Source organism: Dromaius novaehollandiae, chromosome Z, assembly GCF_036370855.1.
Source record: "Dromaius novaehollandiae isolate bDroNov1 chromosome Z, bDroNov1.hap1, whole genome shotgun sequence".
NCBI lineage: Eukaryota > Metazoa > Chordata > Aves > Casuariiformes > Dromaiidae > Dromaius > Dromaius novaehollandiae.
The window spans coordinates 38,336,803-38,354,301 of record NC_088132.1 but is presented as its reverse complement, the minus strand read 5'-3'; the positions used below and the strand labels follow the sequence as shown (position 1 = coordinate 38,354,301).

The 17,499-nt window shown below is 41.9% G+C and overlaps 1 protein-coding gene across 2 annotated transcripts in view; it reads left to right on the top strand.

The window, feature by feature from the left end:
* PRDM6 (PR/SET domain 6) overlaps positions 1-17,499 on the top strand; it is a 79,349-nt gene that overhangs the window by 55,971 nt on the left and 5,879 nt on the right. For both annotated transcript variants that reach the window (XM_064501685.1, XM_064501684.1), the window contains exons 6-7: positions 2,031-2,373; positions 12,181-12,357. In XM_064501685.1, the coding sequence (XP_064357755.1) occupies positions 2,031-2,373; positions 12,181-12,357 (520 nt within the window). The remainder of the gene's footprint in view (positions 1-2,030; positions 2,374-12,180; positions 12,358-17,499) is intronic.

The following is a 17,499-nucleotide window of genomic DNA, read 5'->3' as shown; positions in this document are numbered from 1 at the left end:
TTAAACTGTCAAAAATAAACACCCTTTTTCATCTTGAGTTTTCAAATCCTTTGGGCTTGAGAAGAGTTTAAAAGAAATTAAGTTACTGGCAGTAATGTTTGGTGATGAAACTCATGCTCTGCAGTGCACAATAGAGAAATATTATTTTTACTTTCATGAGCTGTAGCTTACAAAATCTTTACTTAAAAAGCAGTGCATTGTAGTTAAAATCTCTAAATAATGTCACCTGCTATTTTGCTGTGGCAGAAACCGGAGTTTCACCCACAGAGAGACTGACAGAGTAGATGAAATTCATCTCTGAGCATAGAGCCAGCCCCAAGCTGGTACATGACTTAAGTGCCTCTTAAACCCTCAGGGTAGCCCTTCTGCTCATCTTCTGCAGAGGGGTATTTTCAGCCAGCGCAAACTCTGCCTATGTTCTTTAGGTCTTCAACACCCTGAATACGATTAAAAAAAAAAGTGATCTAATTCGTGTGTCAGGATGGTGGGGGAAAAATCAAAGTGCAGAAATCACCCCTTGTGCTGAACATTTGTAGAGACATGAAATATGTATTATATGTCTGGAAACCTGTGATAGACAGCCTCATGCATGTAATTGTAGGTTCTCAGATACTCCAGAGAAGAGCACCGTAGGAAAGACCTAAACCTACAAAAATGAAATGGCTTATAATATTATAATATTAGAGTTGTTCTGATGGAGGAAACATTAAAACAAAAATTTGTGAAGTAAACTCATATTATTCAAGGTATTACCAGAACATGAGTTTATCATACATTTTTAATTTTATATTAAATCATGTCGTATCATGTATTCCCTTATTCACTTTTAGAAATCTATCATAATCACTTACCTAGACACAATGGCAGTTTCAAATCAGCTGTTTAAGTAGGTAATTTGTACCTGTATATGGATATATACATACACACACACTCTATGACCGTAGTTAAATGTGTGTGAACATACATAGACAGACATATGCACATAAACATATTTAATGTAAAAATCTACATTAAAATATTATGTCATGAAGTTGAACATGCCAAAATTAGAAAGCATAAGGTTGTACTTGGTGCAGGTGGCCTAAATTCTGCTTCTTTTGCACCGTGATACAGTCTTTCAGGACCTGAGTCCATGCCTTTTTTCCCATGGGACCCTTGCTTTGTTCACTGCATGGTCTAGATGGCACTCAAGGAATGAGGCAGCTGTTCGACTTTCTTCTATATGTTTGACCTCCTGCCTTTCCTTATCACGCAACATCCAAACGCAGCACTGAGTCGTTTCTGTCTGAGAACAGGGTGTTGCATTCGTTGCCGAAATATGTAAGTGCCTCATAAGCTATAGTTAACTGATGATCACAAGACCTCCATGCAACTAGAAACTGTTCTCCTTCCTATTTTGTAGGTGGGAAGTTGAGGCACAAAGATATCTCTGCCTATATTTTGTGGTGATCTGACTTCCCCTAGCCTTAACCATACAAGTCACAGTGAAGTCCCTGGCTTTGTGTTGTACTGGCTGGGTGACTGTGTGTGAGACATAATAGTAATATCCTTAGTGGCTGCCTTTTGACAGGATGAGGTAACTGCCGCTGCAGTAGGTATTCAAGCACAAGGAGTGTCTGAGCACAGGATTTTTTCCCCCCATGCTCTCAAAATTCATGTTTTTCTGTGATACAGCAATCGCACATGCTGAGTGCAACATGTAAAGTCAGCATATCATGAGTGCTGCAGCATTTTCTTTCAGATGACAGTCCTGTTGTATAATAAATGTATATCACAGTCAGGCTTCTCTGAGTCCTTGCAAACTCTCAGACACCCCTTTGTATGAGTTTTCGTTTCAGGGTCACTGAATCACCACCATCCATTCAGATCACTGTCTCATTCAAGCCCTTTTTCTGTGCATTGTTAAAATAAAATGTTTGATTCTAGTAACAAGAAAATGGATATTGATATTTTTTTAGTGTCTCCCAAGACTGTATTAGTTTTCAAAAGGCATAAAAAGGATCTTATTTACTTTTTTTGTTTTCTCCCAGTGAATGTCCCTTCGACTGTAATGGAGGCCATGTCCAGACAAGACACCCTACAGCCATTTAATAAAAGTAGCAAACTGTCCCCTGCCACTCCACAGCGATCCATAGTATTTCCACAGACTCCGTGTAGCAGAAATTTTTCTCTCCTGGATAAGTCTGGGTCCATCGAGTCAGGATTTAACCAGATCAGTGTCAAAAACCAACGAGTTCTTGCAAGCCCAACTTCAACGAGCCAACTAAATTCTGAGTTCAGTGACTGGCATCTTTGGAAATGTGGGCAATGCTTTAAGACTTTCACCCAGCGGATCCTCTTACAGATGCATGTGTGTACGCAGAACCCTGACAGGTAAAACCCAGGCTCTCTTTATTTCTGTATCTACTGATAGCCAGATCCACTGCTTTCTCCTTTTATCAGGCTGTTATCATTTCCAAAACCAAATCATTATTAGGAGGAGTCTCTATGACATAATTCATCTGCAGCAGTGTGAAGTAAGCCGATAAAAGCCATTGCTTGACTTCACTGTTTGTAAAAGCATTTGGTGCCTAAATGTACAGATAAAAGGAAATAGCTAAGGATATAATCTTGTTTTCAGAATGGTTTGGTACATCTGTTGGAGAGAATAAAATAGAAGGAAAATTTATGAATATCATAGATGGAAAAATGAGGTCAAGATAATTAAAAGTCTCTCTGTCTTCCAAAGATAATCTAACTTGCTGCTCAGTGGCTGTCATAGTCATTTCAGGGTTCACCTATAGTGTGCAATGTGTATGAACTTAATTAAGTACTAAGAGGTAATGAATTGGAATTTTTTGCTTAGTACTATTTTTCTTCAGAGCATGCAAACCCATAAATCGTGCAAAGCTGTCAAAAGGAAATACCTACTCCACTAGTGATGTGGAGGAAAACAGATGCCACTTATTCAATAAACTAATATCCACACAGAAGAAAAATGTTGACTAGATACCTCAGAGTCAAAGTTGGTTTGAAAGTTTGTCAATACAGAATTTTATGGCCATGAACTGAGGATGAAATTTAGCTGAACAAGTGAATTAAAATTTCAGGTACTCTGACCGGTGGCACAGTAAATATAATGGAACCATTATTTATGAATCAAAGCTGGTTTATTTGACAATTTTGATAGCTGGCAGGACAAAAGACAAAAATCAAATTAATTCAATAAAAAGGCTGCCCGCATTTTGTCTCTTCTTCAGCTATGAAGAAGGTTTCGGCAGAACAGCTGAGTCCCCAGAAAGCCATTGTAAAAGCAGCATATGGATGTGAATTACGTGTAACCAAAATGCTACAGAAAATAGTCAACAGTGACTCTGTGTATGCGTATGCACGAGTGTCCATGTCTCTGTGCGTGTGCGTAGGTCTGTGTGTACACCTGTGCCCGTGTGATCCTGTGGGTGCGGAGATATCGGAGCATAAATCCAGTTTTCCTGCATGAAATTGCAAGGATCCTTGGGCAAGCTAAATTCAGTGCAAATCTACATGGAATTTAAAGAGCTGATAATATTTCGAATGCAACAAAAGCCTTTCACGTTCTTTCAGTGTTTTCTGATTTTTACGCTGGCCTTAGCAAAGTAAGGCCACACTAAGGAAACCTACAGGACACAACTGCCAATTTAAGCGTAGAGTGTAGGTCTGAAAAGGCCCACTCTCCCGAGTTGCCTGGGCTCTTTTGTCTCCGTTATTAAAGCCTCCTGAACACTTAGAGCATAAACTACTGCACCAGAAGGTAAAGAAGGGGGATGTGAAGAAGCTCCTACTGCCATACCTTTTTTCACTGGTTCACCCGACCAGGTGCGAGGGCTACATTTCATTCTTTCCTTCACGTGAACCTGTGTCTCCCCTTTTAATAGAACCAAGCTGCAGCTGCCCCTTAGTGCAAGAGGCGTTTCTCCCCATGGGGCCGTCCCACGCTCGCAGGGGTAGTTAAATATTCATTTTGGCAGAGAGAGGAAATGAGGCTGTCTGTCCTACAACTGAGGCTGTCATCTTAGAGATGAGAGCTTTGCTTTTCTATTTTATTGTCTTCTAAGTATTTTGTATTAAATGTTCCCTGAAGCACAGACTGGTGTCTAGGTCTTTCCCCTCCGAGGTGAATGCCCTCATTGGTGGTTTACTGATTCATGACGTCTTATTTTTTTTCTCTCTCTCTTCAAAGAATATTTAATTTTTCCATGCAATGCAGAACAGCTTCACCCAGAGAGTTCAGAGCAGCTTAACCTCAGAATAACCTATAGCATAGGTTATAGTATAGGCTCAAGGGGAGGAGAGAGTTGGTTACTTCTGTCTCCCGGGGTGAAGAGAGGAAAAGATGGTTAGAGAAAGGACTCAGCAGATTTGGGGAGGGTTGAGGTGTGGGTGGTTATCTGGTAAGTGAAGATGGAGTTGCAGGTGCTGAATCCCAGAATAGCATTCAGGAAGACTTGAAGCATACTAGGTAACGCCTCTATCTCAATATTGATACTGGCAAATTTAGCTGATTTCTTCTTTGGCTTGCAGGATTTTGTGAATCCCCTTCTTAAACACCTTTTTCTCTTGTGTCACACAGAGTGTCTAAAACCCAACTAAGCAGATGCAAGGTACACTTAGGATCAATCTATTACATAAATATTAGATGCTGGTGTGCTCTGTTTTGTGCTACCTGTGCTCCCTCTATACTGAAAAATGGCTTTGCATTAAATAAATTGTATAGACTCCCTGTGGAGGCCCGTTTTCTAATGCCCTCTTTGTTCCTGAGAGAAGTGCCATGAACAAAACTGTTGTGAAAAAATGTCCCTCTAGCTCTTCTTTAGGGCACTGTGTGGGGCTTCACTCACATGAATCCCGTTAACCTTCAGTGCACCTTCAGCGTTTGGAGCTATCACAGTAATGGTTGCTGTAGACCGTAACTCTCCTAGGACCTGGGCTCTCGTATACCCAGTTAGAAGTCATTACAGGTTGTGCTTAGGCCATGGCCAGCTTTTTGTCCTTTAGCAGGTACCAGCAGATGCGCTATTTGGTGATACAGTGGCTGGGAAAAGAGCTGTCTTTGATTTCTTCAGTATGCCTCATTTCCCCACGTGAAGAATTCTTAGCTTGGTACAAAAATTTCCTGGAGCCAAGCAAGTAGGGCATAATTTGTGGGAGACTGCCTGCCTGCCTGCCTGAAGTACGGGACGCAACTCTGGGGGCTGGATTTCCTTGCCCGTGTGTGCAGCCCCGCTGCAGCCCGTCAGCAGCTCCCCGGTTGTTGTCAGCGCTTCGCGAGCGCGCCAGCCGTGGCACCGCGGGTGTGACGGCGGCGGCAGCAGCTGCCGTCGCCGGGAAGCGGCTCTGGGCGCTCTCCTGGCTTTGCGCTTGCTTTTCAGCGATGCTGATTACCTACAGCATGAGGTACAGGGAGCACATCTTTGAATCTGGTCAGGAGCCCCCTGCGTGGATTGAAATTGGAGAGAAGCAAACTGCTTGGGGGGTGGAGAGGGGGGAATTACTTTAAAGCCCCTCTGATCCAGAAAACATCTGCATGAGAGCACAAGGGTGGACAGACATAAAAAAGCCCAGAATATACTTCTTTCAGATGGGCAGTTAGAAAGAAAATGTCTCATTTAAAAGGCAGATGGCTTAAAAAAAAAAGTACTAAAAATGATGAACCCAAAATAGGGAGAATTTTCAAGATCATCTGCTGCATTTATTGATTTATACTGAGATGAAAATTTTAATTTAAGTTAAAATTATCTTTAACTAATTTACTAGTTTAGTTGCAATTTAATTCTCTGTTTCCACTGAGGTGTGGTTTTTGGGGTTTTTTTTGGTGGGGGGGTTTGGCCTGTTAAATTTTGTAGAGTTTCTCTTGGAAGCTAATGGTAGATGGGGCTGGATGGGGGGTGAAGAGTCAAATCTTCCTAGATTTGAACCCTGGGACTTTCTGAGCCTTTGGGAGTTTTTTTTAAGCCTTGCCCAGGCAGAGGCAATTTGAGCAACTATTCCTTGAAGCAGGAGTCAGAAATACATTTTCTCTTCTGTGTTTTTCTTTTCTTTTTTTTTAATTTATTTTTTTTCTACTACAGAAATTCCCAACAGTCCTATTTGGGGGGCTCCAGAAAGGGGTAAGCAAAAGTCTTTGATCACAGTGAATCATTTTGAGAAGAATATTTTAAAAAATATTTTTGTTTTTTTGTTTTTTTCTAATTTGATAGCAACTGTTTTTCCAATAATGACCCCATTTTTTAATGACATCTTTCTTCTTTCTCGCTTTGATCGTCCTGTTCAGTATGTACTGGTGTTAAGGGAAGGCAAATGCCTGCAGTTCCCGGGGCTGCCTGTGGCACGTTTTCGTAAACAATGTGTACGTCTGTGTGATATTTATTCTCATCAATTGTCCTGTATTTAAGCTGATAATTGGAGGGAAGGCCCTCTGGATGGGTGTCATCGTGGATGTGGATTGTGGCTGTTATCTGGCCCGCGTATTCCTTCTTTCTTTGAAAGATGACATTGTACTCATGCTTTGCTACTGCACTTCAACACTAAATGTGTAGGCTTTTTTCAAAACAGGAGCTTTAAGGTTGAAGTTGTCAGTTTAATAGATCCTTTTCTCTAAGGTCATGGCTTGGCCCATTTTGTGTTTATCTTTTTCTTTATAGGTTCCCTGTCTCTGACCTTGGTGCCCTGCCCAAGCCCGTTAATTAATTTAAACATCTCCCATGACAGAGAAACAAAAAGTAAATGTTGTGAACAACAGTTGTCTATCTCTGTTCAAAGAGTGGCTGTGGAGTATTGCTCAATTAAAGTAAATTCTGCTGAATTTAATGGTTGTTCTTGCATCATCTTTTCGTAAAGGTGTGCAGACTCCCGGCACCCGTGGCGAGTAACGCGGCCGGGGGCGCAGGCTGGCACGCGGCTGCCCTGCGGCTTCCAGAGCTCCGCGGCGCTTCCGCGAGCCGCATTGCTGGGCTTACTGGGTCCCCCATGAGCATCTGGGAGAAAGCCCCCAGGCTGCCCGCGGGCTCGGCTCTCCCATCCGCGCGGAGACTCGGTGCGCGCGGTGCTCAGGGTTGCTCTTGCTGGCGAGTTGCATCGGTGGATGGCTGCAGCAGGAGGGCCACGGAGCTGGCTCCGGAGTGGTCACGCTGATGCTTAGGGACACTCGGTGCGCCAGCTAGCAATGTCCTTCGGTGTCACCTTGCTCTCTGGCCTTTTAGCTCAGCTTGCTCAAAGGAGACCAAAGCACATGCAGAAAGCCCTTGGTACACGCTTGTGGTTAGCAAGTTCAGGCTCTTAATGTGGCAGAGTGTTTCATTGGTCTTTTCTCGGCTAAGGCATCCGTGGAGACATCGTCTTCACCCTTGCACTCCCTCAACAGGGCCTAGGCCAGCCAGAGTGCCTTTCTGAGGCAGTCACTGGGGGCTACCAAGAAAGGCTACTGGCATGTACCACAGCTGCTTTCCCTGCAGGTTGTATCACTGCCTTTCTCCTTCGCCATAGAAAGATGACTTGTGCACAGGACCGTGTCCCACCTCGCAAAATGCCATAACCTTTCTGTTAGGAAAACGAGGACCTAGCTCCCCCTGACTTCGGCTGTCTCCTAAACCACTGATAAGTGTGCTGTACAGAGAATCACGAAGACCTGGCCCTGAAAGCTGATGGTGGCAACTTTCCGACATGCCCCTCTTTCATCTCTTCCAGCAGCTGTGGCATGGCAGCTGCCCCCCGTGACGCCGTGAAACCTGCCTGGGGAGCAGTGGCCTGCTCTGTTCTTGGCCATGGCTCACCCTGATGGTTCGAGGTCGACCAGATTGTTTGGCTTCTTCTCGTTAGCCCTCAACAGTGGGAAAAGCACTTCCAACCGCATGTCAGTCTTTTCCTCTTTCAGCTGGTGCTTTTCTAGCTTTTTCTGAGGGAGAAAAAAAAAGAGAGGACAATGTGCCATTTTGTCTCCCTGATTTGACAGTGTTTCAATGGTAGAGTTACAGGTACGAGCCACTCATCTCCTAAAGATTGCCCTGGGATGCCACCTGACCCCTGAAGATAGCGACTGGCATTTCTGAAGAGGCCTTGCTGCAAAACCAGCTCACCGTAAAACGCAGAATTTGAAAATTCAACGGAATATAATGCCCAGATTTTTCAGGACCGCAATGATGCAGCTCACCTCAAGCATTCTTCCCAACTTATGAAGTAGGCAATATTGTACATTGGCTGGATTTACTTAGGATGTTGGGTTGGAAAGTACATTGTTCCAGCAGAGGAATAGTGCAAGATAAATAGGCAAAGGGCTACATCTCTTTTGCCAAATGAAAACCTGAAAAGAGTCAATCCAAATGTACAGTTGTCTGTCAGCAGTTTTTCCAGCTGCACAGGAATGGGTTTATCTGTTATCTCCCAACACGTCACCTACCTGCTGCAGAAAGCACGGGTCTCGGCGATACTCAGTTAAGCCCTGTAGGGAAACACGGGCTTTTTACTGGTGATCTACATGATGTGATTTCACCCAGAAGAAATCTGCTACGAATGTGGGAAAATTATATAATTGGGAAAGGCATCACCAAACAACAAAGTCATTCAAGAGATTATCTAAATTGGGGAGGCAAAAATATTCTTGATTAGTTTCTGAGACCTGGGAAATGCAACTCAAGGAACTTGCAAAATGTAAAACTCTAAATAATCACAAAACCCTAAAACTATTGTGTTACATGGACTTTTTTCTGAATTTCCCTTTAAATAGCCTGTGTTCCTATAGCGGCATTCATGCAGCCAGGAACTGTAGGGTCAGGGTCTCTAGAAAAAGCTGATGGACGCTGCACGCTGGTGAACTAATGCTGAAAGCCCGTCTGTGGGAGTTAAGAAAGCTACATAATTGACTGATGGTGCATAGGGCCAGCACAGTAATTTTTCTAACATTAGAATTTGCTTCTAGCTAAGTAGCTGTCCTTCCTTTAAGCTTGGACTGGAAGACAGAGAACCAGGAAAATATGTAGCTAAGTGTTTAATGAAAAGCACTGGAACTGCTTCTAATGGCTGTCAGCTTATCACTGTATGCTCATCACTTTAGCTGTCCTCAAATGTAACTTCCTTTAAAAAATAAAATAACTGTCTCAGAGGAAGTTTGATCAGGCTGAATTAACAACTGGAAGGCACTGCGAGATCCTTCATGGAAAATGCTAAGAAGTAGCGATTCAAAGCTATGCTATTTCTGGTGCATGCAGGTGCAGAGAACAGATTTCCATAGAAAGACATATTTCTTCAGATAGTCGGTGTGTACTTTCAAGCCCTGGTGCACCTGTTTCCTTAAAACGATTGCATTTATGCTTGCAAATCTGCGTGTACTTGTGCAAAGGAATAACATAGGTATGTAGGCTTTCACCTATGAAGTAATCGACATTCGTTTTGGCTGAACATGTATTTTCTGGAGCACCGACCTACACCTGAGCTTATATTCACGCGGATATCGTGGAGCTCACGGTGCGACGATGTGTTCTCAGTTACTCAGGGGACAGCGCGCTTTCTTGGGCTGGGGCCGCGTTCAGCCTAGCTACACCTCTTTGCAAATACGGTCCATGAAGGGCAGGCCTCCGGCACCGCTTTCTCTTTTTTTATTTTATTTTATTTTTTTTTAGAAGGAACATACTGCTTTTATTTTCTGCCAAGAGAAACTTCTGAGCGCAGTGAAATGGTTACCGGAAAACAAAATGATAACTTTTCAACTTACTGAATGCCTTTTTTTGTCTATAGAAAAATTTTGTCGTGTCCAAATGTTCACGCAGTCCTGAGTATTTGAAGCAGCCCACAGCGCAAATTAGATGCAGTGTTTATAAATTGTTATAGTGCCTGAATGCATATATTGTTTTTCCCTTTAAAATGACCTTTGCGTAATTTGTGTCATTTATCTAGCTTGGAAAAAATTACGTACTCTGCCCATTTTGGAATTAATCAGAATCACCTGTGTATAAACTGTAGCAATGCATCCCTAACAGGGGCTGGGGGTCATAACCATTCTTTAATAGCTCTTCTGCCAAGATGTTTATGAATGGAAAAAATACATTTTAAGCAAGCTAATAATAGGTGATTTTTTTTTAATTTAATTTTATTTTTTTTTACAAAGCTCTTTGTCTTGTGCATCAGCCAGTGAAATGCATTTTGGTTGCATATGTGACTATGCTTTGTAAACAGGTCCGTTTCAAGCCAGTGGAGGGGGTAGAAACATTTTATTTGGCATCTGAACGCCCAGTTATCACTGGTTTGGAATTTTGACTATCTACATACAAACAATGGTGTGAATTTTCACAGCATGAAATTAATCACATTGACTGTTAAAAAAATAAAAGATTAATTGTTTTTATGTAGTGTTGTATCGTTTATTGTGGTAGCTGTTAAAAATAGATAACCAGAGGCTAATAGATGTTAATGGTCCCTTTCACTATTAAAAAATCAATGTTTCTTGGATACAGAATATCTTAATATGTTCTTTTTGCTTAAAAGTGTTTAATTGGAAAATAACCAAACAATTTTTCAAGTCTGCGATCACAAGTCATTTTTGTTTTACCAGCTCTTGAATTTTCATGTCAAGTTTGATAAATATTTCCTGTGTAAACTAAGCACATGCTTGAAGAAAGGAGGAGGTTGAAAAACATGTTACTTCTTGTCTTCTAATAATGGAAACAGATATTCAGTAGTTGTTGTTTATGTAAAATATTATTTTGCATGTGTTTATGTAAAAATTTTGAGAAGGCCACATCATCCAGGTTAAGTAACCTTTCCACAACTTTTGTGTATGTCTTTCAAACTTGCTGGAGAGCAGTTAGATTTTCAAATGTAAGTAATTAAAACCGTAAGCTATTGAGTTATTGACCAATACTGCACTATTAATCAAGCTAAAAAATTCTACAGTCAGTGTTCAGTGCTCTGAAGCACTGTAAAATAATAGTATTTGTGAGCAGCGATGCAAGTAGCCACAATTAAGCAGCTCACTTGACAAATGAGATAGTTGGCTTTATTTTGCACTTAATTGAATTGTTGTACATGCTCGGTCACCATTGTCTCCTTCTCTTTAGTTTGGGTTTCTAGCCATTTAAACGTACATGTTTCTTAAAGGGAGAGCAATTAGGTTGGTGTTGGCCATTGCTTCTAGAAACGCAGACATCGAGAGTTCTTCTAAACAGTGGGCAGTGTAAAAAAACTATTAATATCCTTCCAGAAAAATTCTTATTTTTCTTAACAAAAGGTCTCATGAACGCTCTGGTAGGACTCTGCCACTACCTTAAGTCAAATGCGGTAAGGAAAAAAACCTGCAGTATGTTGGTATTAAATCTCTTTTATAAAGCAGAAATGTATATTCATGGTTTCTTCAACTTTACCACTTTTTGGTTAGTCACGATATTTGTGTTTTGGCCACAGTCTTGTTTCCTCTTGCTCTCTCGCATCCTTTTCTTTCTGTGTTTCCAGTGTGTTTGTTATGATTCTGAATTTGTAGTATCGCAATCTTTGTTTGTTTGTTTTTAATTAACTGTGAAGACAGGAAAACTAAAGTATGGGTTTCATTTCAGGGTCACAAAAAAGGCATTTTCAGTCTGGAGTGGAGAAACCTGTTAATTCAGTGCAAATATTTTCACTAGCAGTAAGCAAATAGAAAAAATAATAATAAACATGGTGGTCATTTTTTTCCAGTGTCTCTCCTTGCAAAAGATGATCTTAAAAGAAAAGAAAGAAAAAGAGAGAGCAAGCCTAACCCTGTCCAAAGCAACACGAAAAACTTTATTGCGAGCAGTCACCAGTCCGTGTGGCATTTACTTGGAACAGTTAGGCACACGCTTGCGGGCAAGACTGTGGCTGGCGCCAACAGATGGAGGCTTCCTTGAGGCTGTTAACTCAAATGAGGGAGGGGCCTTTTGCGAGTAAGAAGTGCCAGGTTGAATTCAGGAGACACAAGCAAGGAATATGATGGGTAGTGCGGGTTTGTTAGCTTGCCGAATTTTTTTTTCTTTTCCGAATGCCCCGGATTGTGGCGCACAGGCTCTCGGGTAATTCCGGCATAAGGACTTCACGTTTGCTCAGAAGGTCCTGCAGTGTCGCTGTGGGTCTCCCAGAAAAGTCCTGGGAAGATTAGACGTGGTTTCCCACTTACCACGGTGGAAAGCCCTGACAGCGCGGTGTTTCTGTGTCCCGTTGCAGGCCCTATCAGTGCGGCCACTGCTCCCAGTCCTTCTCGCAGCCGTCGGAGCTGAGGAACCACGTGGTCACGCACTCCAGCGACAGGCCCTTCAAGTGCGGCTACTGCGGTCGTGCCTTTGCCGGTGCTACGACGCTCAACAATCACATCCGGACGCACACTGGGGAAAAGCCCTTCAAGTAAGTACTTGAAGCCGGCAGCGTTTGCCAGGAGCGTGAGCCGAGAGGGGAAACGCGCAGCTGCTGTTCGCTATTCAGTGGTCCCTACCAGCGCAAAGGAGAGGTTCCCGTGAAAGGCAAGGTCAGAGCACCAGACAAATTCATTAGTGGTGTGACTAAAATCAGAATTAAACAGGGCTTGTTTTCACATACCTCGCATGCCCAGAGCAATTTCCTGCCCTCTGATGAGAACTTGATTGTTTTAATTAAATGACAGGTAAGCTACCGTCAGGGAACCGTAGCTGGAAATACACTCGAGGTTGGGACAGGCTGCGCTGTAAAAAGATTAATATGATTCTTTGATGTCAATATGCTGAGGTAGATGAAGCTTCACGTAACAGCTAATTTGGACCTGGTTAAATATACGCATCTTTTTTTTAGTCTCAGAACTGCTGCCTAAAAAATACAACTCTGCCTTGTGGCATCGGTCTGGTAAGCTCATAATAATAAATTGCAAATGTTCAGCTGTCCAAATGATTAAAAAAAGAAATATGTCTCCTGGTCAAGATGTTTTTTAATTAAACAGACTCTGCTGACTTTTGCAGTTTCTATTTATTGAAAATAAAGCCAAGCACACAGTTCAGTCTCAGAAACTTTCTCTCCTCTCTTGTCACCTCCAGCCATAGCACAGCTGAACAGGTAGATTTTACTTCAAGTTGTGCAAGACTCTGCCTGCCCAACAGAAGATGTGCTCAGAGGCAGAACGCGTTTTTTCCACATTCGTGTCTGTGCCTTTGCTAACTGACAAACACAGATTCGCATGTATATTGTACCTGGAACCAATCCCACTCCGGAAGAAAAATAATGTAACAAAATCTAGCTCTTTCAGAAACCACCTGATGTCCCTAGGAGGAAAGGGAATAAGGGTTGCAGAAGCTGTGCGTCTTTCCCTGTTCACCGGAGGACAGTGTGTCCTCAGTCTACTTTTCTGTGTTTGTCTTCCTAGGCTCCTCTTGCCTCCCTGTGGCTCCTCTTGCCTCTATGTCTGGTTAATGTAAGAGAGCTGAGCCCTGGGGCTGTCAGGACCCCTCCCTCGGTACAAGTGCAGCAGAGATACCACTAGAGATGCTTTGCCTCCATATATGGCTGAAAGGACGCGTGGCCTCCATACATGTGTCTGCTGGGGGCAGGAGGACGGAGCCAGCCACCAAACGCTGCATATCCTGTGCAGGAGAGTTTGCATACCAGAAACCATGGCCAGGGTAGTGTTGTAGGTGGCGAAGCATGGAAACGCAGAGCGTCTCAGTGGCTCCACCAGGGCCAGTCTGGTGCATGCTGAGAGCCCGTAGAAAGTGAAGCCAAAAATAGTGTGAGCAATCAGATTGATTTTATCTAGTTGCTGTGTAAATAGATTTTAGTAATTAATGGAAGAGGTTTCTAGGTCAAAATGGAAAATAGATTTCTTTTAATGTTAAGGTGTTACTTATGTGTAACCTTGTTGACTCCACTTAATTTTTTTCCTTAACATCCTGTTTTTGTCATGTTTCCAATAGATCTGCTATTTTGCCCCATTTAGAGTCATTATTTTTCCCCTTTGGTTTGGTAATTTTTTCCACTTCTCCAAAATGGTCTTGACTACAGCACAATTTCATTTGCAAAAGAAAGGGTTTAATGTATATACTACAATTAACCAGTGCTCTGGGATTTGTTTGTTTTTTGCTGCTTATACAAAAGTATTTCTGTATTCCAGAGTGTGTACCTGCGCTTTCTGCAAGGTGTAGTGCAGAAAAACAAAAAAAAAATGCATGCTTTGTATTGCTTCTTTATCATGTATGGCAGAATTTATCATTCTCGTAGGGTTTTATTTAGTTCCTTCCTCAAATACAAGAAGCAACAGTTCCAGTTGCTCTCTGGAAGACTCAGTGAGGTCTTTGGAGGAGGCCGACTCGTAATTTCACATGGAGCTAAAACTGGAGCTGCAGTTCTTGCTGGCCCTGCTAGTCAGATAAGGAGACACATATGCCCTGATCCTGCTGGCTATTCCAGAAGGCAGAGCTGCCTTAGGGGCAGACAACTTATCCAGAAATCGATCACCCACTTTGCTGGAGCAAAACGAAGATAGCTGCAGCTCATCTTGATGTCTCATCACCATTTAGATCCGCCTTTGAAAAGGAGGGGTCCAAGACCTGATGCTATGTAAGCTAAGAAAAATACAGCAGTAATTTCCAGGAAAAAAGAACCATAAGCAGGACAAATAATATTTTTGTGGCTTGATGGTGCAGTTTAGATTTGAAATGTATGTTTGCAAAGGGGTTTTGAGTGTATGCTTACTTAAAAAGTGCAAAACCGAAAAGTCCATTGAGATAAATCTTCTGTAGCTCAAGAAGGTCTATATTTCTGGCAATGTACATACTTCTGTTGAATAATATTTTTACTGCTAACAGGAGAGACCCTGTAAAAGTGCTTGGAAAGTGTAGAACTATTTAAATTCTAGCTAAGTTATATAGGCATCATCTTAAAGATATTACTGAGTTCAATTTCACAGATGAAAATGCGCACTCAACTGGACAGTTCACTTGTATAAACTCTGAATTTCTCATTAATACCTCATTAATTTCTAATGCCGTAAGTCAGTCATGCTCATATGTGGTATTTGGACAAATTGTGGTGTGCGTGGATTAAGCAGGCAACATCAAACACTAAGTGTATATTTGTGTGCATATTATTTTCAGAAGGTGGTTTTAGAATTGGTGAAAACGTGGTGAAAGGAGTCTAAAGCATTTCAAATTAGTTGTTATTTAAGAGGAAATCTGTGATTGGTTAAAAGGCTTCTTATGTGAGAAAGCCTTTCTTTAGAGGTCTTAGGTAACTTTGGGTGTATGGTGGAAGACTTTTCTATTTGCTTTTCCTTAAAGATAACGATGCTAAGTGAGGTTATCTGTAGTCAAAGCTTTAGCTACATTGCCTGGACTGCAGGTCCGGTTGGAAGGGATTTCTTTTCATGTCATCACAAGCTATCAAGTCAGCCTCACCATTGTAATGGTTTTGTGTATTCTTATCTTACTGCAGTCTCCACTATGGCTGCTAGTCTGGGAACAAAGCTCTCGAGCAAGTTAAAAGGTAGGAGAAAATGGAAAACTGGTGGCTATTGCCATTTTCTTAAATTCTTCTCCTGCAATCTTTCCTATTTCAGCAAAATTAGAGGCTAGTTAAAGGAACTAATATCACTGCTTGCAGAATCAGGGCTATGCAAACATCTAATTTTCAGTGGCCAGCCCCCCCAAAAAAAAAAAAAAAAAAAAAAAAAGAGGAGAAAAGATTCTTTGGGATTGAGATAAGCCAAGTGTTTTTTCATTTTTCTTACTGAAATGCAAAGCCGAGGAGCATTCATTTCAGGTCGAATATAGACATTGTACCTGCAGTGGCATCTCAGCTTTGTTCTGAATTTTTTTTTAACCTTTTCAGATTAGGTTAAAATTTAATGTTAAATGTAATATTGAATGAATTCTTAAAACTTTTATTTTCAAAATATGAAACAAAAATACTTCTTCCCTTAAATGGGCCCTAAATGTTTTCTTCAGCTGAAGCCATTCACTGAAGTTGACATAAACTTGGTAATTAAACCGGTCCTGATTATAATCCTTAATGTCAGTATTTTGAAGGCACCATGAAGCAAACAAGCAGACGGATGACTATGAGGGCTATCCAACCAAACTATGCTTCAGAAAACCCAACAAAAACACTGCTGTCAATGTTGTTAGTGAAATTCAGAAACACAAAAGTTGCCCTTTGTTTACCTCCCCTCCAACCATGCAAATCACATAGAGAAATCTAGTTGTAGAAGTAGGTCTTGCGTATGATGGGGCTGAATGTTGTAGTACAACATTGCTTCTTACAATTAAAATGAAGGGACACTTTATAAAAAAGATGAGAAGGATACAGATTTCAGTGATGGCATCTAACTTACCGAGGATTCTTAAATTGCTTAAATTGAATCTATATTGTGTCCAAAGGCTGTTCAAATTACTGTCAAATACCATCGGATGGCATAAGTGGAAATTAAGTAGTATCTCAGCCAGTAGGAAGCAATATTGCTGATACTTGCATCTACAGTTGAGGCTTATCCAAAAATTTGTCCCAAGTCTAATAGCAAGGCTTTGGTTGAGTCCCAAGTGTTTACTTAGTGAGTGATCGCAGGAGAGAGAGACTATTTTTCCTTCTTCATTGTTTTGGCTATTATTAAACCTTCCAACACATTATAAGCTACACGTGTTTAATATATAAACGCACGCACGTGTGCTCAGCAGGCTCACAGATGTGGGTAACCAGAACAGTTATTCTGCTATAATGGGTTGGGAAGGATGGTTGTTACAGAGAAAGTCTGCAGCATTCACGTTTACAATGAGACGTTACACTGACTGCTGTGACGCTGTTACCTTCACCTTTCCCATCAGTTCATATCTGGCAACAGCTTCTTTGGGCCAAACTGAAAAGAGGAATCGGGGGCCTAACACAGGTGCCTTTCTGTAATCCAGGTACTATAATACCATATATCCAAAACCATAATGCAGCAAATGCCACCAACACTTTATCAAAGTGCCTAGAAAACACTAGGCACCTTGGATACTATCTGAGGGTTACGTAGGGGCATTAGGTGCCTTGTCAAAGGCTTTATTCTGACTATTGCCCAAGGGCTGCATAGTACAGACAGCCCAGCTGAACCAGCAGCTGGGCTTAGCACCCACGTCCCTCCTGTCCAAAGGGCAGATGCTTTTAGCAAGAAATTAATTCTTTGCTCTCTCTCTAGCAGTATGATACAGCCTTCTTTTGTGCATCTCTATGAGAGTGTCCCAGAGTAGACCGTAGCTCAGAAGGCAGAGCACTCTCCAGGGAGAAGAAGCTAGTGGCTGAAAGGTGGGAAATGTCATTTAAAAGGAGTACAGTGAGCCTTGCTCCAGTCTTTGGAGAGCAGTGCAAGGTGCTGAGTGGCGCTGAGTCCCAGGCAAGCTCCAGAAAGGGTAAAGAGATCTGCCCAGCATCATGGCCAGCTTATACAAGTACCTGTAAGTGTTTTGATCACCTTATAGGCTTTCTCTGATTCCCATATGGCCCCTGAATCTCCTGACTGGGCATATGCCACTTCTCGGGCCAGACGCTTAGATT